Source organism: Phyllostomus hastatus, unplaced genomic scaffold (genome assembly GCF_019186645.2).
Source record: "Phyllostomus hastatus isolate PE091 unplaced genomic scaffold, TTU_PhHast_1.1 phas_contig_17, whole genome shotgun sequence".
In the NCBI taxonomy this organism is placed as follows: Eukaryota; Metazoa; Chordata; class Mammalia; order Chiroptera; family Phyllostomidae; genus Phyllostomus; species Phyllostomus hastatus.
In genome coordinates, this window is record NW_025333664.1 from 8,595,459 (window position 1) to 8,620,120 (window position 24,662).

Sequence of the window (24,662 nt, forward strand, 5' to 3'; positions counted from 1 at the left end):
TTTGATTTCAAGAATTTTTTATTTTCCTTCTCCAGATAGGAAGCCTACAAAATTCCATTATGCTTTCTCAGGAAAACACAGGGTCGATCTTTTCCAAGAGGCCTTGTATTCCAACTCCACCCGTGAGAAACTCCTTGGGAAGAAAAAAAGGTAAGGTAGATTACAATCAGCACCTTGTTCTGAATTAAAGTGCTACTTGTTTGGGATATGGGAGCATCTCGTTAAAACTTTAGGAACTAGGCGGAATGGACCATGATTTCCCATCTCAAAACAACCCATCTCTTCCGCACCTCATCGGAGCCTGTGCGTTGTAGCCATGATGTTAAAATGTTCAACTCGGCCTAGTCTAGATCCTTTCCAATTACAGGGAATAGTGAAGGGGAAATCCAGGGGCACACGAAAAGATTTTTATGTTGATTCTAGAGACTCAGCATCAATGCAATGCATACAAGATACTTTAGAGATGAACTGTGGTATTTAAATATGAAACAGATAAGCAGACATTAAGGAGCTGCTACTGTTCTTAGTTACTAAGATCAGTTATATGGGATAACAGTCTAAACATTTTAAATTTAGAGTACTGAGTGGTCATTGACAAAGGATAAAGGGTTTTATATAAAAAAACTTATTCTATTTGCCCTGGCTGGCATGACTCAGTGCCGGCCTGCGAACCAGGGTGTCGCCAGTTTGGTCCCCAGCGAGGGGGCGCATGAGAGGCAACCACACAATGATGTTTCTCTCCCTCTCTAAAAATAAATGAAATCTCTAAAAAGCATGTTTTAGAGGGAATGCAAAGGAGAAAGAACGAGAGAACCATCAATCAGCTGCCTCACCTACGTGCCCTGACCCGGGAAACCTAACTGGCAACCTTTAGCTTTGCGGGACGACGCCCAGCCAGTTGAGCCACCAGGTCAGGGTGTGTGTGGGACTGGAGACAGACTTTTTTTCCTAAGACCTAGTCATACCAATAGGTCAATACAGTGTTCTGTTGAGGACTTAATTCTCCCCTCCTATTTTATATCCCCAACCTGGAACTCGGTCCCCTGGTTACTCCCAAGCAGGCAAACTCCAAACCCATCTACCCTGGGCACATGTAATAGCCCTTTCATTAATGATTCATTTTTTAAACACCATTTGCAGAGACCTTACCTGTTACAGCACAGACTGAGCCGAAGGGGAAGATCAGGATGCAATCAACTGTCTGCCCAGTGACACACTGGGCTCTGGACCTGCACCAAGTTAACAGATGAAACTAAGACAAATGACCCGAACGCTAAGGAGGCAGGGGGGCACCCAAAGCAAACCCAACCCTCACTTTAAAAAAGCCCCCATAGAGGCCCTGGCTGGCATGGCTCAGTGGATTGAGTGCAGGGGATTCCCAGTCAGGGCACATGCCCAGGTTGCAAGCAAGGACCCCAGTAGGGGGCATGCAAGAGGCAACCACACACTGATGTTTCTCTCCCTTTCCCTCAAATAATCCTAAACAAACAAACAAACAAGCCCACATAGAAAGTTGTTACAAGCAAGCGGAAAACGGGGGTAGCTCTTCAGGGCCAATGCATCAGACAAAAACTGGCTAATAGTTTATTTTGATCAACATGGTCGATCTGATGGGGAAAAAAGTTAAGTCATCACCTGCAATGGCCATATTTGAGCCACAGAAAATAGAACACAAGGATAGCCCCATATTTAAAAGAGAAGCAATCACTACCTCCTCCATTCTCCAGATTTTACGTCTGTTCAGCCACGTGGGCATGGGCACTTAGAAAAATGTGTACATCACTTTCCAATCCTTTCCCACTCCTGGATTCATCCTGGTCCATACCAAGTCTGCTTTTTGCCAACAGTAAACCTGTGAAGAAACACAGAACATGAGCTCCAATCTGCTCGATGCCCAAGGAAATGAGGGACTAGCTCTCAAGCTGGCATATCAGACAGAAACTGGCTTAGAGAAGTTAGATCAACATGGTCGATCTGTCGGGGAAAAAAGCTCAGTCATCATACATGCCAGTACACAGCTCTTAGCTGCTACAGATAAAGAGCCCTGAACCAGGAGTAAGCTTTGGTTGGTCTGCGTCTACACGTACAAATTCATTCAGTATTCGAGCACTTGTGTCCAATTGGTTGGCAGTAAGGAAACGGCAGCTCAGACAAACACCTGTCTTCTGAGCTTTTATCTGACACAGGCCAGCGTGGCCAGCAAGAGTTGTGGGGAAAAGGCTGGCTTTTTCCCAAGGGTCAGGATGGTGCAGTGTAACGCTCAGGTGTTATCGCTAAAAACCTGAGACATTCTGGAAGAGCAAGATTTAAGAAAAACAAGTTCCACCTCCCCACCAGGTCTGCCCAGGCCTGTGAGAGTGAGTGGATGGCTAGGTCGATAGAATGTGATACTTGGCTTTCCCTTAAAATGTCATCCACCCATTTGTAAATTTAAGCACACAAGAAAGCCGTTGATCAAGAAACAGTGAAGGAAGGAATGGAATCTAAAGTGTGCTTTGAAGGGCATTAAAGACTAACACACCAGACACTAAACTCCTCAGTGTTACCTTGCCCCACACACACTGTCGTCTCTGTGGGCTGTGAATGCTCCCGTGTTTCTCCACTTTGCCTTTTATCCGATTCTAAGAGATTTCCCTGCTATGCTTTCTCCTAGGTCCCTCGACTCCACAGCAGTGATTTTCAACCAATGTGCCTCAAGAGTGTTTAAAACATGTTAATACCTGACTACTTAGTGAGGGGCACTAACCCCTTTTCTGTTAAAGTTACCAAATAAAAAAATGACAAAAGCCAACACAACAATAGGTGTCCGGTATGAATGAATCAAAATTATACCCATTTTTTAAAAACAGATCAGCAAAAAAAATGTATTTTGGGTGCAAGCAGAATTTTAGTAACTAGGTTGTATGTGTCAAGAGATGAAAAACATTGGAAGTCGCCGCTCCGATGTATAAAATACGCTGCAAACCGCCACTCTGGAGCCTTTTCTCAATCCGTTGAGTTTTTGCTTTCCCACGCCTATGCAGTTAATTTGGCTCAAATAAACTCTTAATAGGTACATTTTGGGGAATTATAAATAAAGCATTCAGGGCCCTTTAAGGACCACCGAATACATGCATTATAGAAATTGGCTCTGGTTAAACTGTTTCCAAGCGAGGCCAGAAAAGGAAGTGGCTCCCCAGAGCACGTGCTCCCTCCAGTAGGCCAGAAAACATGCTTACCAGGTCAGGAGACCCAAGGCTCTCGATGTCTACGCGACATCGGGGCTCCCTTGGATGCCCAGCATCGACTCTCTCCTTCAAGATCCATTCTGCACCCTTTGATCACGCCAACCTGCAAAAACGAAGAGAGGGCAACAATCACCACCTGCCCACAGTAGGAAAAGAGCATGGCTGGGCCTTTTGAGGCCGGTGTATCAGAACTAACTGGCAAGTGTTTGAAAGATATCAGCATGGTCGATCCGATGGGGAAAAAAGCTAAAGTCATCATTTTCACCAGCCAAGGACTCCTCAGGTCCGTACATCGGGGGCAAGATTTCCCAGCTCTGATCTCCCGCGAGGCGGATGCCGAGGCCCGATGGCCTAGTTTAGGGTCAGAGGCAAGGGGAGCCATGGGCAGAGGCGATGCCAAAAGAAAGGGAGAAATGGGGATCTGGAAAAGAATACAAGTCTAAACTCACCGCACACGGTAATAACCCCGAGTTCTCAGGGCTGGATGACATCGGATAAGGACGATGCAGCAGAACAAACCAGAAAGACCAAGCGGGAACTGCAAACGCAAAAGAACGAGATGCAGCGGGACCGTCCTTATATAACCAGAGGGGACTTTGCGCGTGCGCACTGGACCCCAGGCGCTTCCGGTTCCCGCGGCGCCTCCCGGGAAATGTAGTCTCGGAGTGTACTTCGTGGTTGTCAAGGCCGCGCTAGCACCGCCCCCTTCTTGTGCACATTGGGCCGCCATGTCGCGCTTCACACGCACCAAGAATTCCGTCGAGTTTCCCCTCTTTCGGGGCCGGCGGAGGCTTGCAGCGGCCTGGGGCGCTGTTCACCGGCCCCCGGCAGCCCCCTCCCCTCAGCCTGGCCCGCCCGAGCCGCCGCGGGAAGCTGAGGCGACGCCTGCCCGCTCCTGCCGGGTCTGAGGGCGGGGGAGCCAGCAGTGCCAGGGCCCCTCCTTCTCTGTCCCCGCGTCCGCGGGCCCGGCGTGCTCTCCCCTCCCGCCCCTCCCGCCCCTCCCGCCCCTCCCGCCCAGTGTTTGGAAACCGAAAGGAAAGGAAAGCGAAAGTGCGCGGCTCTGGGCGGAACCGCGGACCTGCTTGGACCCGAACTCCAGTAGCGGGCGGCGGCGGCGGCGAGAGGACGCGCCGGAGCCGGGTGAGTGACCCCTGCCCCGCGTCCCCGCGCCCCCGTCACCCTCCCCAGCACCTGTCACTTTCACCACTTTACCTTCTCACTGCCTCTGACTTCCGTCTTTCTCCGCGCCCGCATCCTCCACCTCGGGGTACCCGTCCCCTCTGCTCGGCGCCCCCTCGACTCCCCCGTCCTCTCCATCCCCCGCCTCTGCACCACCTCGGCCCCCAACTTCACCCCCGCTGCGCGCAGCGCCTCCATTGTCCGCCCGGAGGGAGCTCTCCCTCCCCACCTCTGCCTGCCGCCCCCGTCTCTGCCCTCACTTTCTGCCTCAGCACCCCCCCCCCCGCTTCTCTGTCCTCACCCCGTCCATCGCGCGGTTTCTACGAAGCACCCTCCATACCTACCCTCCCCACCCCGGTTTCCAGGTCCTCCATCACCTCTGCAGCACCCCCCCCACTTCCCGAGGCCCCCGACCCCTTCAGCTCTCCCCGCCGCTGCTCCCACTCCGCGCTTCGGCCTGGCTGTAGCGCCTTCTTCGCTCCTCCGCGCAGCCCCGGCTCTCCCTGACCCCCTGGGGTCCCCGCCAGGCCCCGGGGGGCTCCTGGGGGCCGGCGCCGCCGCCGCCATCCTTTGTCGTACCCTCTCGGGACCCAGGAGACTTCTCCCGACACCAGCCCCGGCTGCCGGTCTCGGCCTCCGTGGTCCCACCCCGCTCGCCTCCTCTTTGATCCCCGCACCAGCCTGGCGGTCCGTGGCTTTCTGCTCCCTGCCCTGCGGGCCCCGATCCCCAGAGAAACCCTCTGTGGTCTGCTTTTGTCCGAGCGTTTCCTGCTGCTTTCTGCCCCTCCCGTGCCTCGCCTTTCTCTTTCCTTCCTTGCATCTCAGAAAACTTCTGCGTTTCTGCTGTAGGTGGTGTTTTTGTTTTTGTTTTTGTTTCCCAAGGGGGAAGAAGGAATCTTTCCCTGGGAATTTTTTTCATGGAAAATAAATAAGTAAACCAAACAACTCAATATTGAACCCGAGCCAAGAGAGCGGGGTTTGATATACCACACCAAAGGGGGAGAGTCACCAAAAATTTTGCCAGCGGGAAGGAAAGGGAGTCTCTTTTTGTCTGATGAGGATAAAAGCTACTCCTCATATAATGCTAAATCTGTACCCAGTTTCCAACTACTAGTATGTAAAAACTTCGTGAGAAGGACAGTCTCGAAAATCCCCTTGCTGAGTACTCCGAGCCACCCACTTTCCCTTCGCCCTAGCCCGCAGGTGTGTATGAGCTGTGTTGGGAAGTTCCCTTAAAGGGGCTTCTCTTCCTCCAAAAACCTAGGTGGAAAGGGGAGAGGGGAAGAACTGCAGATTTGTAGCCGATGGAGGAAAAAGCAGCCCCAGATACTAAGCCTCCTGATTGTTGAAACATATGATTTTCTTTGTTTTGATTCGCTAGAATGGAGAACTTAGTTTGGCTGCATTCCAAAGAGTAGCATAAGGGAGATCTACTAAATAATTATTTACAAGCTGTAGGGTACTGTAAGCTATAGAGTGCTCTATAGTATAAATGCCGAATGGGGTGGTATGTGCATAGTTTTCGGATTAACAGAAATGTACTTCTCTCTGTCCTGGCAACCATGTTTATCTGCTTTATAGAAAGGAAACTGAAACTAACAGTGGTTTAGGTGATTTGGCTAAAGGCATAAAACAAACAGCAGTTTTGAATGGGAATAAATGACACTTCCTCTGCCCGAAGAAAGTGCAGGGCTAAAGAGAAGGGGGGGGGGTTGCCCCCCTGAAGTCACCTAAATTGTGAATTTAATGTTTTTATATCATAGTTGAGTGTTCAGAGTTGAACACTGTCCATGATTAAAATCTGCGTTTAACTCTTGGTTAACAAATCATTAAGATGTACTGGCAGGATTGACTTACTGCCGTTTTGGGTTTTTTCTGCTAGATGCTATGTTTCAAGAGCATTAATTCCTTTCAACCTGTACAGATTTCCGGGCAATTTAAGGTGGAGGAATTCGAGTGACTCAGAGATGGAGGACAGAAGACCTTGTCCGGATGCCAGGCCCAGGAATCCCCATAACAACCACAGAGGTGAGCAAGGTTTTCCAGCTGATGGGAAGGAAACTGGGCTCTGGGTGAAGGAGCAGGCCTACCTCCGATTGGCTGCATCTCTCAAGTAAAGAATGGCTTCTTTCTTAGCTACAATATGATTGACTCTGAAAAAGCAGCCCCTTGCTTTCCCCCAAGAGAATTGATGGATGGGTGCACTTCAACAAAGATAGTGATGAGGTGTCAGAAATGGAAGTAATGCTCTGGTTTAGAGCAGCACTGTCCAGCAGAAACATCATAAAAGCCAAAAATATAATTTAAAATTTTTCCAGTAGCATTGTTTAAAAAGGCAAAGAAACAGGTAAAATCCATTTTTTTAATTTAATAAAATTTAATGATTTAGTACTTATTTAAGCCAACATATTTAAATATCTTACTATAATTGAATGTAGTATTATAATAGTACTTTAATAACTTTAATGTTTTTTATTTACCATATCAAGTATTATTTTAAGACTTTATTAATATAGAAAATTTTAATGAGATATTTAACTTTTTTCCGTAGTAAGTCTTCAAAATTCTGTGTGTTTTACACATTCTAATTCAGATTAATCACATCTAAGATGCTTAGTAGCCACAAGTACGTAGTGGCTTTGTATTTGATAACATGTGTCTAGAGTCTTAGCCATCAAAGCAAAGTTAGCTCCAGAAGCATTACTCTACTACAGCGATTGTTTCATTTGCTAAGAACTTTCTAAAACAAACAACCAAATGGATTTTCACTTTTCCCTACGTTTTCAATATGTCATCTGAGTTTAGCTATGGAACAAGTGATGAAGAACTGTAAAATTTTATGAGTTGTATGAATGTTGAAAATAATGAGAAATAATCAGTTTTTCGTTCTTCCAAAATGTCTAGTTTTCTAACCAGATCAGAATATTAGAAATAGGACTTTCTTCTGATATCTTGGGAATTTGAAAGTACTAATTATAAAAATTTAAAGTTCAGTAGTATACAGTATTTATATTTTACCAAATACTCCTATGTGATTCACATTAAAATTTTCTCTAAAAAATGCAGAACAAGTCCTGGCTGGTGTGGCTCAGTGAATTGAGTGCCAGTCTGCAAACCAAAGGGTTGCCAGTTTGATTCCCAGTCAGAGCACATGCCTGGGTTGTGGGCCAGGTCACCAGTGGGGGCCACGTGAGAGGCAACTACACACTGATGTTTCTCTCCCTTTCTTTCTCCCTCCCTTCCCCTCTCTCTAAAAATAAGTAAATAAAATATTTTTTAAAAATGCAAAACAAGGAAAAATGTACATAAGTAGACTTAGCATTAAGTGGAATGATCATTTTGAGTATGGCGTGTGTTTGAAATTTTTGTGGTATTTTTTATCATCAAATTATTGTATACAGTCTTATTTTTTTGTTTGCTTGTTTCTAAAATCTCCAAGTCATTCTGCTAGTTGGGTCAGCCCCAGAATCATTTTTAGAGGAAAGGAAGGTGGAAAAAACTGGGCATGAGTTTGTGGGCCAAGTTCAGTTATGAAATGTGTGGCAGATCAAGGAAGACAAGTTTGGCTTCATCTACTGCGTGGTGTTAGCTTTCATGTGTGTACTGGGTGTATCATCACCACCACCACCACCACCCCCGGCCCCCACCCTCACATCCTTTCTTTCCCGAGTGTTGATAATGGATAAATACTATGTGCATGAACTCGTACTGCAGAAAGGAGGAACCCTTGAGTTTCGTTTTTCAGTTTCCTTTACATGGTCTGTTGGTTAGCTCAGAGACATCTTAGTAAAGGAAACTCCACATCTCCCTTTGCTCTCTGGGCAAAATTTAAGAAACATTGCCCTGTATAGTTTTGTCCCACTTGATGCCTCTGTTGCCTGTGATGTAATTGTTTAATGGCAGAACCAGTGGCTCTAAAAATCAATAGGGTAGGCCAATAGAAAGTTACTATTAGTGCTACTAGTAATAACTACATTAATGAGAGCTTTTATATGTCAGGTGCTACACTATACTAAGGATCTCATGAACATTTAATCTTTTTTTTTAAAGGTTTTCATTTGTTTTTAGAGAGAGAGGAAGGGAGGGAGAAAGAAGGAGCGAAACATCAATGTGTGGTTGCCTCTCACGTGGCCCCCACTGGGGACCTGGCCTGCAACCCAGGCATGTGCCCTGACTGGGAATCGAACCAGTGACCCTTTGGTTCACAGCCCACGCTCAATCCACTGAGCTTTACCAGCCAGGGCCATAAACATTTAATCTTTACAAAAACCCATATAGTGAAGCTTAGAGAAGTTACACAACTTAGCCAAGGTAATACAGTGAGGAAGTGCCCAGATCAACATTTGAATCAGTTCTTTTTGGCCCTGAAACTCATAACACTGCCTATTGTTTGGTACTAGCAAGAAAATACAAACAATGAGCTGATCTTTTTTTTTTTTTTTTTAAGATTTTATTTATTTATTTTTAGACAGAATAGAAAGAGGAGAAAAAGAGTGAGAGAAACATCAATGTGTGGTTGCATCTTGTGCACCCCTACTGGGTACTTGGCCTGCAACCCAGACATGTGCCCTGACTGGGTATTGAATCAGTGACCCTTTGGGCCACAGGCCCACACTCAATCCACTGAGCCACACCAGTCAGGGCAAGCTGATCTTTTTGACCCTCTGGAATAATCCTCTAGCTTGTGAGGATTAAGTGATACACTACAAGCATTTATTCTCTAGCATGTATTAGACACCCAAAAATGTTTATTCCTTTTCCCGTTTGTACCCTCTGAAAAAAAAACTATATATTTTTTAAAGATTTTATTTATTTATTTTTGGAGAGAGGGAGAAAGAGAGGGAGAGAAGCATCTTTTGGTTGCCTCTTGGCCACCCCGGTCTGGGGACCTGGCCCACAACCCAGGCATATGCCCTAACAGGGAATCAAATCAGCAACCTTTTGGTTTGCCTGACAACACCCAATCCACTAAGCCACACCAGTCAAAGCAACAATATTTTTGTAATATATACAGCAACATAGTAATTGGTTTTTCATTTACTATATGGCTTGGTAGAAAACCTTAGTTCTCTCGAAATAAAACCTTAGCTCGTTGGTTGTTTTGGAAAATGAAAACATGTTCATTGTCATCCTACTAGATTTCCTTGCACTTTGATTTTTGTGCTTACCCAATATTCCTGTTGTGTTTAGGGCCTATTGATGGTGAATTACCACCAAGAGCTAGAAATCAGGCCAATAATCCACCAGCCAATGTTCTCAGAGGAGGAGCCAACCTGCTGGGAAGGCATCCTAGGGCCGACAACCATCCTGTTCCTTACTGGCAAAGAGAAGAAAGGTTTGCAGCAATGGGAAGGAACCCACATCCAGAAAGGAGGAACCGTGGGGGACATGCCAATGATGAACCGAGAGGCCAAAGACATGGTCAGGAGAATGACACCAGGCAGAGAAATGGCAATCAGGAGGGAAGAAACCGCAGACCACCATGGTCTGATGAAAACTTCCAACAGCGGCGGCCCCCCTACCAAAAGCCTGCAGGACAGCCACAGCAGGTGAAGAAACTGGGCTATAAGTTCCTAGAAAGTCTTCTGCAAAAAGACCCCTCTGAGGTGGTCATCACACTTGCCTCAAGTTTAGGACTGAAGGAGCTTCTGTCTCATTCTTTTATGAAACCCAACCTCCTTGAGCTCATTTGTCAGGTTCTTCGGAAGGCTTGTAGTTCCAAAATGGATCGCCAGAGCATTCTTCATGTCCTGGGCATATTAAAGAACTCAAAATTCCTCAAAGTATGCCTTCCAAATTACGTGGTAGGGATGATCACTGAACCGTCTGCTGATATTCGAAACCAGTATCCGGAACACATTAGCAACATCATCTGCCTCCTCCAGGAGCTTGTAAGTGTCTTCCCTGCCAGCTCTATGCAGGAAACTTCCATGCTCATTTCCCTCTTGCCAAATTCTCTTAATGCTTTGAGAGCCTCTGGTGTTGACATAGAAGAGGAGACTGAGAAGAACCTGGAAAAGGTGCAGACCATCATCGAACATTTGCAGGAAAAGAGGCGAGAGGGCACTTTAAGAGAGGACACCTACACTTTAGTACAGACTAAGGCAGAAGACCATCTTGAGAGCTACCGGACTATGCCCATTTACCCTACCTACAATGAAGTGCACTTGGATGAGAAGCCATTCCTTCGCCCCAACATCATTGCTGAAAAATACGAGAACACTGCTGTCTATCTGGATACCCACTTTCGACTGCTGCGAGAAGATTTTGTCAGACCCCTACGAGAAGGCATTTTGGAACTTCTCCAGAGCTTTGAAGACCAAGGCCTGAGGAAGAGAAAGTTCGATGACATCCGAATCTACTTTGATACCAGGATTATCACCCCTGTGTGTTCATCATCAGGCATTGTCTATAAGGTGCATTTTGACACAAAACCACTGAAGAATGTTCGCTGGCAGAATTCCAAGCGATTGCTCTATGGGTCCTTGGTGTGCATGTCCAAGGACAATTTTGAGACATTTCTTTTTGCCACAGTGTCTAACCGAGAGCAAGAGGATCTTCGCAAGGGATTTGTCCAGCTTTGCTTCAATGAGCAGAGCCAGGAACTGCTAGCCGAGGTCCATCCCTCTGACTCGTTCCTCATGGTGGAGACAACCGCATACTTTGAGGCCTATAGGCATGTCCTGGAAGGACTCCAGGAGATCCAGGAGGAAGACGTCCCTTTCCAGAGAAACATTGTGGAATGTGACACTCATGTGAGGGAGCCGAGGTACTTGGTAATGGGAGGCAGATACGATTTCACTCCCTTAATAAATAATCCCTCAGCCACCAAGGAATCTCTGAAGGATGGCTTGAGATATTCTAGAGTTAATGTCTTAGACCCCAGCCAGTGGCCCTCCAAAGAAGTCCTGAAGCTGGATGACTCCCAGATGGAAGCTTTGCAGTTTGCTCTCACAAGAGAATTGGCTGTTATTCAAGGACCTCCTGGAACAGGTAGGAGAAGTTTTCAGAGCACATGGCATCTGTCTTAGGAGATAGGGAAGGGACACTTGACTGTAGATTTCTAGAATCTCTCAGTTAGAAACATTCCCTTGATGGGGTGGGGGAGGTAGAAGAGGGTGTAAAGAGGATAAATGATGATGGAAGGAGACTTGGGGTGGTAAACACACAATACGATATACAGATGGCATATTATAAATTGTACATCTGAAGCCTATGTAATTTTATTAACTAATGCCACACCAATAAATTCAATTTAAAAAAAAAGAAACATTCCCAGGAAATGGGCATCAAACTTGTTTATAGGGTTGCTGCTTCTGTTGGTTTTTCGGTGGTGACCCATTGGTAATGCATAGTAATAAACCAAAATCACAAGGTTAGAGAAGACTGCTAGGGGACAAACTTCAGAAGATTACCTCTGCTTCGTCAAAGGTTATATATATTAGTTTGTTTTTTATATTCCTTTTAATTAAGTAACATCAAGTGCAGCAGGTCTTGAAATAATGTTATTTCATTCACCATCATTTTTTAAATAACATTGATCAGTAAAAAAATGAGTTCCCATCCAGGGCCCCTGTCTGTGGGGTCTGCGCGGTCTCCCCACGTCCATGTGGGTTTTCTCCAGGGACTTCCGTTCCCTCCCACACCCCACAGATGTGGGTGCACGGGGGGTGCACCGAGGTGTCTGCACCGTCCCGGTCTGCCTGAGTGTGTGCGTGCGTGTGTGCACCCTGGGGTGGAAGGGTGTCCTGTCCAGGGTGGGCCCCGCCTTGCACCCTGAGCTGCCGGGATCAGCTCCAGCCATCCTCGACCCTGAACTGGGAGAAGTGGGTTGGAAAAGAAATCTCTTACTTGTTTTTGTTCATCTTTCTTAAGTGTGTGTGTATAGTTCACATTTATTTCAGTGTTTAATATTAGGAGTATTTGGGGTCTTTATTTAGAAGTTTGGTGATGATTTTGTGACCAGAAACATGCCATAGAAACTTACTCTCGTTTCTGTCAATCAGCCTGTGGGAAAATTGGCTTTGTTATATGTCATTTTGCTTAAAGACTCAGTTTCCAAGAACCAATGAACAACATTGAGGACTTACTATATATAATAATAGTACTATGTGCTAAGTACTGTTTTACACACCATACATATGTGAACTCATTCATCCTCACAATAACTGGGAGGCAGAAACTTTCGATTTTACACATGAGAAGACTAAGGCAAAGAATCTGAATGATGTGTTGAAGCTCACATGGATGGTAAGTGACACACCTAGGTCTTGAACCCAGGCATTTTGGCTCTAGAGTTCTGGCTCCCCTCTACTTGCTTCTCGTGAAAATATACCTCCCTGTACCCTTCTGCCCATGTGCCATTCTCTAAGCCTACTCTGGGATAATAACTACTTATTAGCTGTTTGATATGTATCTTTTAAGATGCTCTCCAAGATTAGCACTGATATTTCTTTGTATTTATATGTTTACATACATATATTATACTTTTTCTATTTTTTAATAAAATGGAATCATGCTCTTTTATTGGTCTATAACTTATAGATATATATAAATATCCTTATCTATATATAAATATAATTTGTATATAGATATATAAATTATACATGTTATGAATTTTTACATTCTTTATGCTACAGTTACATTTAGAAATGTACCTCACTCCTTTTAGTATGCCTGCCTTCACTATAGGATATGAATGTACCATATATATATATATATATATATATATATATACACACACACACACACACACATTTTTTGTTATTACATCAGTGCTGTAATAAGTACCCGTATGTCTGTATCTGTGCATGTGTGTATCATTGGGTACTCTGCTTATTATTTCTTGTAATTTTTTTTCTTCAAGTGGGAATTCACATTAATAGTTACACTGGATACTACTAAATTAGCCTCCCAAAAGGATATACAAAAAAACAAAACAGGAAGAGGTCTTTAAAAAACAGATAAAGTAATGGCAACTCATGATAAAAAATGAATGCAACAGATGGAAAATTCTTTCCAATAAATACCTATATGATGGAAAAATATGCATGATTAAAGTGATGTTTTGAGGGTTTTAAAAAATGCACTAGTTTGTACTCTCACCAAAGTGAATATGCTTACATTTCTTTACATTCTTTTTTTTTTAAGACTGTATTTATTTATTTGTTTGTTTAAATACTTTGTTGTTGTTCAGTTACAGTTGTCTGCATTTTCTCCCCACCGCTCCCCCCACTCATATTTCTTTTTAGACAGAGGGGTAGGGTGGGAGAAAGAGAGGGAGAGAAACATCAATATGTGGTTGCCTCTTGCGCATCCCCCACTGGGGACCTGGCCTATAATCCAGGCATGTGTCCTGACTGGGAATCGAACTGTCAACCCTTTGGTTCACTGGCTGGCACTCAGTCCACCGAGCTACACCAGCCAGGGCCATTTCCTTACATTCTCTCCAGCATTATTGTATGTTTTCATTCTTTTTTTTTTCCCCCCCGATCATCAGTTTTTACTGATGAGAGAGATTAGCAAAATCTCTCAGAATTATATTATGAATATTTGGGGTCTTTATTTAGAAGTTTGGTGATGATTTTGTGACCAGAAATGTGCCATAGAAACTTACTCTTGTTGGCTCATTACTAATTTTAATTTTATGTTTCAATAAAAAATGGTTCAAAAAAATTTTTAAGTCCATGTCTCCTTTCTTCTACCTTCTCACTCAGTTCCCTTCTCTAAAGCAAGCAATGTCATCTTCCTGTGTGTCTTTCCAGAGTTTTTCTTACGAATATTCAAGCAGAAATACATACTTAAATTTAATTTCCCCTTTTTTTAACCCACTGTGCTAGAAACACTCTTCTGCATGTTGTTTTGCTCCTTTCACACTTGTACATAGTAGTACTTCCCTCTTGTTTATGTCACTTTATTATATGCCATTGTGTGGATAAGTTGTAATCAAATGGTATATCCATCAATAGGAAATGCCAAAAAACCACCTTACATCTGTGGAAAACAAGAAGGGAGGATTCTTTAAGTGAAAAAAGCAAGATGTAGATCAATGAAAATAGTCTGCTACTATTTGTATGAAAGAAAGAGAAAGAAAAGAAGGAAAACTCTGCGTGGTTACGTTTGCCCGTACATGCACTGATGGCTGTCCCTGGAAGGTCACACGAGAGACTGGTGACATGGATTGCTTTTAGGAGAGGAGGAGGGTGGCTGGGGGGCAGAAGAGCAAGAGGGCTTTTAAAAAATAAGAATTTTCTATAACTACTCCTTTTAGTAAGTCTCTTAATTTTTCTAATTCTCCTTTTTTCTTTTTCATAGGCAAAACCTATGTGGGTCTAAAAATTGTTCAGGCCCTTCTAACCAATTACCCGGTTTGGCAAATTAGCCACCAGAAGTTCCCCATCTTGGTCGTATGTTATACTAATCATGCTTTGGACCAGTTTTTGGAAGGTAATGTATGCAAAATTGTTCTCTAACAAGACATTGATAGTTGAACCATTAGCAACTTCAGTAGCTTTCTATTGCTCTTTGAATAAAAGGCCACAGTTCTCACCATGACTTATAAAGCTACATGCCACCTGTACCACCCTAACTCTGAATCTCATCTCCCACCCCTTCCCATTGTCTTCAGTTCCTTGAATTCCTCAGCTTCTATCTTGGTCCATGCTGTGTCCCCTGCCTAGAATGCACTTTTTCTCTCTACCTCTCTGTCCATCTTGACCACATCCAGCCTGGCTGGTTCCAACTCTATTCATTCCTCAGATTTCACCTTAAATATCTCTTCACGTGCACTTTAATATTGCCCTAGGCCAAAGTTAAGTCTCCTTTTGTATTTTTCCTTCAGAGACTTAACACATATGTAACAATTTATTTTTATGTAGCCGGACCCTAGACTATAAATACCATGAAGATTGGTCCTGTTTCTTGCTGTATTCACAGATCCCGGCACATACTAGGCACTGAAAAAATACTGATTACATTAATGAATGAAAAAGTGTGTGATTTTCCTTTTGCTTAGAATATTATTTTCCATTCTTCTATATCCTCCTTCCACCTAGATTAAATCTTCCTTATTCTTGGAGTCTCAATTCAAATATTAGATCCTCAAGAATTAGATCCCTACCTCATCCAAACTAGGTAAGGCCTCCAGTTCCATACTTGCCGCATCATGTATTTATAGTACTTAACTGCATTTTCACTACAGTGGTAAATTGTTTAATGTGTATATTCTCTGCCAGACTGCGGGACATGAGAACAAATTAGAAACTGAGTCTGCGTTTTCACAGCTCTATCTTCAGAGCCTAGCACATGTCTGGCACATTAAAGGAATCCATAACTATAATATGTAGAGTGAATAATAGAGAACATTCCCTAAGAGCTTACTTATTTTATGCCAGGCCCTACCTAGGAGCTATAAAGTTAGTCTCTAGTTCATTCAGACTGTAGTCCTATGAGGAAAATAGTAGTTTTCAAATCGCAGATGAAGAAACTGAAGGTCAAGTTGAGTAACATGCCCCAGGTTACATGGCAGTAAGTTGTGGAGCCAATTAGTTGGGTCCTCAATAATCTGATTTTAAAGCCTGTGCTCTTAAGCACCACACTTTACTGCTCTGCAAGTCATAGCATTTCTGGGGCCATATTGCTCGTTAATAGGGTAGATTTCCTGTGAGCGCCAGTTTGTTCCCTCAGGGACCAGCTGCCACAATGCCCCAAACACATGCAGCCCTCCCCGGAGAATCCGGCCTAGCTGCTCTCAGCTCTGCTGTGCTCCGCTTTTCCCCACAGGTATCTACAGGTGTCAGAAGACCAGCATTGTGAGGGTGGGTGGAAGGAGCAGCAGTGAAGTACTGAAGCAGTTCACCCTGAGGGAGCTGAGGAACAAGCGGGAATTTCGCCGCAGCCTCCCCATGCACCTGCAGAGGGCCTACATGAACGTGAGTCCGGGCTGCGGGTATTGGGGGTTGCTCAAGGGGCGGCTAAACCAGATGGCGTTGGCTTTCTGGGGAGGTAGTCCGAGGTAGACGGGGAAGCTCCGCAAGGCTCCGAAGGACGCAGCTTCATTCCAGCACTGCGTTCTGCTAATCCTGTGGTGTGGCCGTTGCCTTCGTAATCCACGGTGGAGAACGCACAGAAGGCACGCTGCCCTTTCCCAGCTCCTGCCAGAACCTTGGGCTGACCCCTCCAAACCACCCACAGCACTTCTGCTGACGGCCTGTTGACCGTCTTCTAGCTGAGCAGCCATAAGCCAACCACAATTCCGAGTTACTACTGAGGGAGAAAGAGAGACGTCTCCACCACAGGATCCTTGGCCTGGTTTTCTATAGTATCGTTTCTTTCCATGTTGATTGGTTGGAGTCTTTTAGACATTTTAGATGGTAAACTTTTGGTTTTAAGACTACAGTACTGTGCTTTGGGAAATTGGTTTATTCTCCATTCTTGCTGTTCCTGTCTTAGCTTTGTTTTCCCTCAAGGCAGGGACTGAGTTTGGGGGATGAGGATACCTCCTGATCACTTCTTTACCACTGTTCTAAGCAGATCATGACACAGATGAAGGAGTCAGAGCAAGAGCTGCGTCAAGGGGCCCAGACTCTGGAGTGCACCATGGTTGGCGTAGTACGGGAACAGCACCTGGAGAAGTACATTTCCTCCCAGCATTGGAAAAGCCTGATGAATGGGCCAATGCAGGTAGGGGTCGTCCTGGGGGGCGCGAGCATCTGTCTTGACGCGGCACTTGGAAGGAGCCTTCAGCAAAAGCAGTGCTCCAAAGCATTAGCTGTTTGGTAAATTGATGCTGACATGATGTTAGAAGTTCCGTTTCATGAGAGACAGCTGGGTATACTAGTCAGGAACAAGACTCTGGAGCTAGCCTTCTGGACTGAAATCCTGATTTTGCTCTGGGCAAGTTACTTGATTTTTCTGTGCCTGTTTCCTTATTTATACCCTGGAGATAATAACAACATTAAGTTGAACCATATGAAATTGCCAGTGTTTGAAATTGTGACTTGCAAAAGTGGAGTTTCTAACAGATCGACTTAATTCTTACAGGATTATTAGGATAAACAGGTTAATATTTGTAAGTGTGCTATAAGTGCTTGTTAAATGAAATGTTGTAACAGGACAACCTGGCATGTATAGAGAGCCTGGCGTCAACAGACCTAAGTCACACAGACTGATTGTGTGGCTTGGGCCGATGTGATCCTCAGATCCCTCAGCACTCACACAGGATAATAATAATGCCTGCCTTCAAAAAACGTGTGAAAAGCAACTAACACAACCTCTGTGAAGTGACTGGCCAGGAACCTGGGGAAGTGGTACCCTGTTGTATCAGACTGGCAAATTTCAGGGTAATAAACCCAAAAGCCAAAGGAGGTCAGTTAGGTTCTGTAAAAATTACTGAAGCAGGCTAGATGTGAGACTTCAGGAAGTAGAGAGAACTGTGGCAAAGTAGGCAAAGGTGGGGCAGCAACTCACTTCTAGCTATTTGTTGCCATTTAGGAATGCAGCCTCTTTGCTGCCATAGCTCCTGGTTTTGTCAAGAGAGGCAGGAAATTTTTATTTTGAAAAGTATATGCAAGCCCTGACTGGTGCAGCTCAGTTGGCTGGGTGTCATCCTGCAAACCAAAAGGTTGCCAGTTTATTTCCCAGTCAGGGCACATGCCTGGACCTTACAGGTCCAGTCCCCAATTGGGGCACGTGGAAGAAGCAGCTGATCATTGTTTCTCACATCAGTGTTTCTCTCCCTTTCTTTCTCCCTCTCTTCCCCTCTTTCTGTATCAATCAAAGAAAAAAATTTTTAACCACTCTATGGAAGTCATATTGAATGATCCAGTTGCCCAAGGGTTGCCAATTTGCATCCACTAAATTTTAAGGGAATTGCTTTTGATTTGTCAAGAAGACTTTTTCCATTCCCTGGCTGGCATAGCTCAGTGGATTGAGCGCGGGCTGCAAACCAAAGTGTCGCAGGTTCGATTCCCAGTCAGGGCACATGCCTGGGTTGCGGGCCACGGCCCCCAGCAACTGCACATTGATGTTTCTCTCTCTCTTTCCCTCCCTTCCCTCTCTAAAAAATAAAATCTTTTTTAAAAATGTTTAAAAAAGACTTTTTCCTTCACACTGGTTGTCATAGAATTCTCATGACTGATCATTCTTCCTTCCTCAGGATGGTGAATGGGGTTTTTTCCAAAGCTGGAAGCATTCCATGGTGCTGGAATGGCTGGGTCTGGGTGTCATTTCTTTCACCCAAAGCGTTGCTCCAGCAGGACCTGAAAATATAGGTAAGAAGTGCATGTCTACCTAGAATCGCATTCTAAAGTGGAATATATAAACCAGAAGAGCAGAACTTAAAATACCCAGGATCTGTAAAGAGCATTAATGAATCAGAAAAGACAAATAATTGATTAATAGGAAAATAGATAAAATACTTTTTAACAGGAACATTACAAAATAGGAAATCCTAATGGTCAATAAACATATGAGAGGTGCTCATTAGAAGCTAGAGGAATTAAAACCAAAATGAGGTACTGTTGTGCATCCACCAGGTTGGCGAAAATTAAAAGGTTGTGTATAACTCTACACTGATGAGAATGCAAAGCAGTAGCATCTCTGATACACTTAACTGCTAGTGGGAATAGCAATTGGCACAACCACTTTATGATAATAGAAAAACAGAAAGGCCTCAAATGTCTATCAACATTTGTACAATGGATGGATCGATTATAATCTATTCAGATAATGAAATACTGTGCAATAGTGAAAAGGAATTATAGGATATATGGCAACATACATGAATCTCAAAAACATGCTGAATGAAAAAGGCAACTCAAGCACACCTGTGACATTTTAGGTGAAATGTTCAAGTGAAAACTATAAATTATTACACACATATTATTACCCTACCAACCACACTCAGGCAGGCGTTACTTTTGCCAGACACTGTATATACAATATGATTTCAGTTATGTAGAGCTCCAAAAAGTCAAGACTAGACAATGTGTTATTTAGAGATAATATACATTATATACAGGGTGGGGCAAAAGTAGATTTACAGTTATGAGTATGTGAAACACAGTTTATTCTTGTATTATTATGTATTAATCATTGTATTATTTTCAAAATGAACAACTGTATATGGTAAAGATTTTTCCCCTGCCCTGTATATGGTAAAAAAAAATTTTAAGGGAGCAGTGAGTGATACAAAATTGTAACAAAAAGGTGTATAAGGAAACCTGTCTCCATTCCCTAACTCTTGTCAGTGCCCTCTTTCATCCTTTGGCTTCAAGAGTCCTCATTTCTGTCCTACCTGTTCTCCTCTCTTAGCCCAGGCAGAAGGGGAGGAGGAGGAGGAAGAAGGGGAAGAGGAAGGTTCTCTGATTGAGATCGCAGAGGAGGCCGACCTGATTCAAGCAGACCGGGTGATTGAGGAGGAAGAGGTAGTGAGGCCCCGGCGGCGGAAGAAGGAAGAGAATGGGGCGATCCAGGAGTTGGCTCACGTGCTTCTGGCCATGAGGCTAGAAAACGAAGGCCCCGGGACAGCAGCTGGGCAGGAGCAAGCTGAAGGAGAGTGGGAGGTAAACTCACTTCCCGCAAAGCCTTAACAGAATGGGGAATGGGAGTTCTGCCTGGTGGGCGGGTAGACTGCCTGAAATAGGCCGAGAGCCTCAGTTCTGACCAGGGCTGCAGGCTCTATCACCCACGTTTGTTGCAGTGCTTTCACCTCATCGTCACAGTGAGCTGAATTTACGCATCTTCAACCAGACCCCAGTGTATAAGGATGAGTCTCATTTTCAAGAGTATAAAAATTACGGCCCTTCAGAGGGGCCCTGGCAAGAAATGCCAATTTAGAAAGACAGGAATCAGGTAGCCAAGTGCTTCCCTTGAACTTTGAGAAAAATGCAGTACATAAGTGTCAGATCAAATGCTTATAGTCTTAGTGCTTGGTGCTTCCATGGATATTAACCTTCTACCAACTAGAAAACAAGTCTAAACATGCATTAAGATTTTAGAGGATTCAAGTAAAAGGAAAAGAAGCAAGCCATACCGGCTGGATGGGATGCTTTACTCACCCTGGAATTTGATGTTTCTCTTAAAGCCAGAATAATGTGAACACACACGTGGCTACATACAGACTTTCCCTTCGCTCCTTCCTTGGAGCGAAGGGAAGGACCCAGAGGTCCTCAGAGTGCACCGTGCATTACTATGATGATGGAGGACTAGACACTCAAAATACCATTTTTTGGACCCTACTGTTTACTTAAGGGACTCTCGAGGTAACTTTGGATGCAATTTTTACCAGTCTGATGGCTTTGAACCTGATCTCTTAGTTCAATTCAACCATCATTATAAATGATGGGTGGAGTCACAATCCCAATACTTTGAAACAGGGATCTCTGCCACGCGGCCTCAGGAGGAATTTTTTGGTTTTGGAGTGGGGCAAGGTCCATAATATTTGTGACATTTGTCTCGCATGTCAGTTGTTTTAATGGTTCATGGCCTCAGATTTAGTGACACATCCAGGGGAGAGCACCTTCTCCAAAATGGTGCCTTTAATCCACTTGTTAAACATACTATCATGATATGATGGTGTTAAGACCATTTTAGCAGGCCCTATATAGAATTCAGAAAGACTCACCTCTATACTTTTGTGACACATGTTTTAGGAATGAGAAACAAACTGTAGTCAAAAGATATTCAGTGATAACTGGTGCCAGCACTATTGTAAGGGCTTTCCATGTATTTACCCCTTCAGTCAATCTAGCAATCTTATGAAGAGGTACTATTAGTATTCTCGCTTTATAGAAGGGATGCTGAGGTGCAGAGGCTCAGTAACTTACTCTAGGTCCCACAACTAATAAGAGGTAGATGGGGCTTTGAATCCGGGTACACTGGCCCCAGAGCTCCATTTAGCTACTTGGTAATGGAATATCTGTTAAGAAAGTGTGAGACACTTAAAGAAGTTCTTCAGAGGTGGCAGCCCCTTTTCTTATGTGCCATGACCCTCATCTGGGGCTTAAAACAGGGCCCACCTCTGCTCATATGGTGACCCTGGCTGGTATTGATGTCAACAGATGCAGCGTAACCAGAAAAAGAAAATGAAGCACAAAGTAAAGGATGAGCTTCGCAAACTGAACACCATGACTGAGGCCGAGGCCAATGAAATCCAGGATGTTTGGCAGCTGGATCTGAATTCTCGCTGGCAGCTTTATAGGTACTATGCCCAACACCCACCTCCCCCAGCTAGCCCATGTAATTTCCGCAGGAGGTTCCTTTTCTGTTCCTGGAATACAACCCCCCAGACCTTCAACGTTCACTAATGCTAGATTGAGCCACTCCATTGAGCTGACTGCTGGGGAGTGCAGCCATGGAATAAAAGACACTTGGCTGTACCTCTTCATGGAGTTGAGTCTATCCAAGCAGACAAATTAGTTAATTCCACAAATAAGATGTTGCAAATGGGCATAAACACTAAGAAAAAAGCAAGGAGTGCTAGTAATATTAATGTGTATCTGAGCTGGTCTGTCGGAGGTATCCAGGAAAAAGACATTGGAGGCAAGCTCTGAAAGAGGAGTAGATAATTATAAGGCCAGTAGGGAAGGAAGAGAAGATGAGATTCGGGGGACCTCCTAGGTAAAGGCCCTGAGATGAGAGGGAGCATATCTGTTTGAGAAAGTGAAAAAGGCAGCTAGAATGGCTGTGGCTTGGAGAATTGCAAAGTCAACTCAGAGAGGTGGGCAGGGGCCAGACAGTGCAAGGCCTCAAAGGGCTAAGGTGAGGACCAAGGGTTTTATCTGAAGAGCATCAAAAAGCCAATTGGAAGATTTTACAGCACAGTAGTGACATGATCTGTTTTACTTATAAAAGAAGACTCTGGGGAATCAGGAAGGGAAGAAGACTCAGCCAGGGATGGGCGGGAAGAATTTGAAGAAATTCTTCTTGAGCCTTTTTTTTTTTTTTTTAAGTTATTTATTTAGTTTTAGAGAAAGAGGGAGAGAAACATCAGTGTGTGGTTGCCTCTCATGTACCCCCAACTGGGGACCTGGCCGGCAACCCAGGCATATGCCCTGACTATGAATTGAACCAGCAACCCTTTAGTTCACAGGCCGGTGTTCAGTTCACTGAACCACACCAGCCAGGGCTCTTCTTTAAGGTTTTGAAGTCTCTTACTCTCTTTCCAATATTTAACCTCTATTCTTTATCCTACCCCCTCTTTTAAGTCTTCACCTCTTAAATACATGTCTCTCCACATGTTTTTGTTGGGCATTTTAGACTCTTGGGTCCCTGCACATCTGGGTCTTTCTTTTTCTTTGTGGCTTGTAAGTTCCTCAGCGGTCTAGGTTTCACTTCACACACAGGGCACAATGAAGGGGGTTCTTCTGCCTTCTCAAAGAGCTCGTGGCTCCCTCTACCTGGTTCTTCATATTCTTCAGGCTTTGGCTACAGAGGTACCAGGCTGACACCCGCCGAAAGATCCTCAGCTATGAGCATCAGTACCGTGCATCAGCAGAGAGACTGGCTGAGCTGAGACTCCAGGAAGACCTGCACATTCTGAAAGATGCCCAGGTCATAGGAATGACAACCACAGGTAAGAAAACATAAGTCAATTTACCTGCTCCAGCCATTCACTCCTGGTGCCATGCTCCTCCCAGATGATGTAGGACAGGTAAAGTGAAGCTTCTTTAGTAGGTTAGGGGAAAATACCATGAAAAGCTATTGGAAGCAAGCAAGCTGTATTTAGGGAAGTGTTGGTGAAATCCACCTGCTTATTCCTGTTGCGTTTGGAGCCCCAGTGATGACCGACATGGGTGCGATGCTCTGGTGAGCATCCAGCAGCACTTGTCCTCTCATTCAGTAGTCGCCGTAGCCCTGGGGGGATGCGAGGGGCTCAGTTGTCACACACCCAGAAGCCCAGTGGCCTGGCGGGTCCAGTACATCATCTCAGAGGAGCCTCTTCTCTCTTGACTTGAGGTGCTGCCAAATATCGCCAGATTTTACAGAAAGTAGAGCCTCGGATTGTCATCGTGGAAGAAGCTGCTGAAGTCCTCGAGGCCCACACCATTGCCACGTTGAGCAAAGCGTGCCAGCACCTCATTCTGATTGGGGACCACCAACAGGTAGGGCTGGAGCCCCTGAATATGGGCTTGCTGTCTAGGGGTAGAATCAATCAGGAAGACCCTGGTCTCTCTGCTTCAACAGTTCTTAAGCCTATTAATGGCTTTCTTTGATTACTTTCCTTTACCTTCTATGTTCAATCTAAGCATAGGTGTTCTTAGATTTGGGGTGTATTTTAGAAGTAGCATCATCCATTTCATCTGTTTACTATTTTTCTTATCCACCATGGCCTTTTAAGTGGACTGTTGAAATACCATGTTTCTTGTCCTCCTGCTTCCATTTTACCACCTTCTAATCCATTCTTAATAAAGGTGCCAACATGAAATTAAACAACAACAAAAAAATAAATCAGATCATGTCACTTCCAGCTCAAAACTCTCCAATGGTTTCCCATTGCACTCAGTATAAAAATCAAGCTTCTGCCCTGGCTGGTTTGGCTCAGTGGATTGAGTGCTGGCCTGCAAACCAAAGGGTTGCCAGTTCGATTCCCAGTCAGGGCACGTTCCTGGGTTTTGAGCCAGGTCCCCAGTGAGGGGCATGTGAGAGGCAACTACACGTTGATGTTTCTCTTGCTCTCTATCTCTTACCCTTCCCCTCTCTCTAAAAATAAATAAAATCTTTTTTTAAAAAAAATCAAGTTTCTTAAAGTCATCTACAATATTCTCAGGGTTCAGCCTGCTTCTCTGACTTCATCTCATACCACTGTCTCATGTGATTACCATGTTACCACCCCCGTCCTTGCTGCTCCCTCATGGCTGGCTTTTCGAATGACTAGCAGCTTCTTCCATGCTGGCATCAACTCACATGTCACTGTTCAGAGAGGCGTAGCTTAGGAATCTGTACCCCTGGGCACTGTCTCACATTGCCATTGTCATGGCCCTTGTCACTCTCTATCTGCAGTATCTCAGCACGTATAGCACTACCTGTACGTAGAAGGCACTTAAAAAATATTTGATAAGTAGGTGTATGGATGGATACATGAATTATGTTTTCAATAGAGAATTCTCAGACATGTTTCTTTTCTCAGCTGCGCCCCAGTGCCAACGTGTATGATCTGGCCAAGAATTTCAACCTTGAGGTGTCCCTCTTTGAACGGCTAGTGAAAGTAAACATTCCCTTTGTCCGTCTGAATTACCAGGTGAGAAGCTGGGCCTC

The 24,662-nt window shown here is 44.5% G+C and overlaps 1 protein-coding gene, 1 long non-coding RNA gene and 3 other non-coding genes across 6 annotated transcripts in view; 1 reads left to right on the forward strand and 4 right to left on the reverse strand.

Moving 5' to 3' along the window:
- LOC123814738 lies at positions 1–5,007 on the reverse strand. Of its 2 annotated transcripts, none has more exons than XR_006784980.1 (6): positions 4,986–5,007; positions 3,677–3,765; positions 3,219–3,330; positions 1,712–1,852; positions 1,150–1,229; positions 1–133 (listed from the first exon to the last, which is right to left on the reverse strand). It is a non-coding gene; the product is annotated as an uncharacterized LOC123814738 (long non-coding RNA). The 2 variants fall into 2 exon arrangements; XR_006784981.1 differs by lacking the exon at positions 4,986–5,007 and adding an exon at positions 4,440–4,468.
- Positions 1,553–1,645, reverse strand: LOC123815416. The gene has a single exon (XR_006785082.1). It is a non-coding gene; the product is annotated as a small nucleolar SNORD12/SNORD106 (small nucleolar RNA).
- LOC123815418 lies at positions 1,922–2,012 on the reverse strand. Its single transcript, XR_006785084.1, has one exon. It is a non-coding gene; the product is annotated as a small nucleolar SNORD12/SNORD106 (small nucleolar RNA).
- On the reverse strand, positions 3,404–3,496 carry LOC123815419. Its single transcript, XR_006785085.1, has one exon. It is a non-coding gene; the product is annotated as a small nucleolar SNORD12/SNORD106 (small nucleolar RNA).
- The window catches only part of ZNFX1 (zinc finger NFX1-type containing 1), a 25,309-nt gene continuing 4,545 nt past the window's right edge, over positions 3,899–24,662 (forward strand). Inside the window, exons 1-12 of the mRNA XM_045832670.1 lie at positions 3,899–4,367; positions 6,331–6,434; positions 9,597–11,399; positions 14,721–14,852; positions 16,188–16,336; positions 16,938–17,087; positions 18,562–18,676; positions 19,719–19,969; positions 21,467–21,606; positions 22,826–22,980; positions 23,364–23,509; positions 24,535–24,645. Coding sequence (XP_045688626.1) covers positions 6,374–6,434; positions 9,597–11,399; positions 14,721–14,852; positions 16,188–16,336; positions 16,938–17,087; positions 18,562–18,676; positions 19,719–19,969; positions 21,467–21,606; positions 22,826–22,980; positions 23,364–23,509; positions 24,535–24,645 — 3,213 coding nt within the window. The 5' untranslated portion in view covers positions 3,899–4,367; positions 6,331–6,373. The remainder of the gene's footprint in view (positions 4,368–6,330; positions 6,435–9,596; positions 11,400–14,720; positions 14,853–16,187; positions 16,337–16,937; positions 17,088–18,561; positions 18,677–19,718; positions 19,970–21,466; positions 21,607–22,825; positions 22,981–23,363; positions 23,510–24,534; positions 24,646–24,662) is intronic.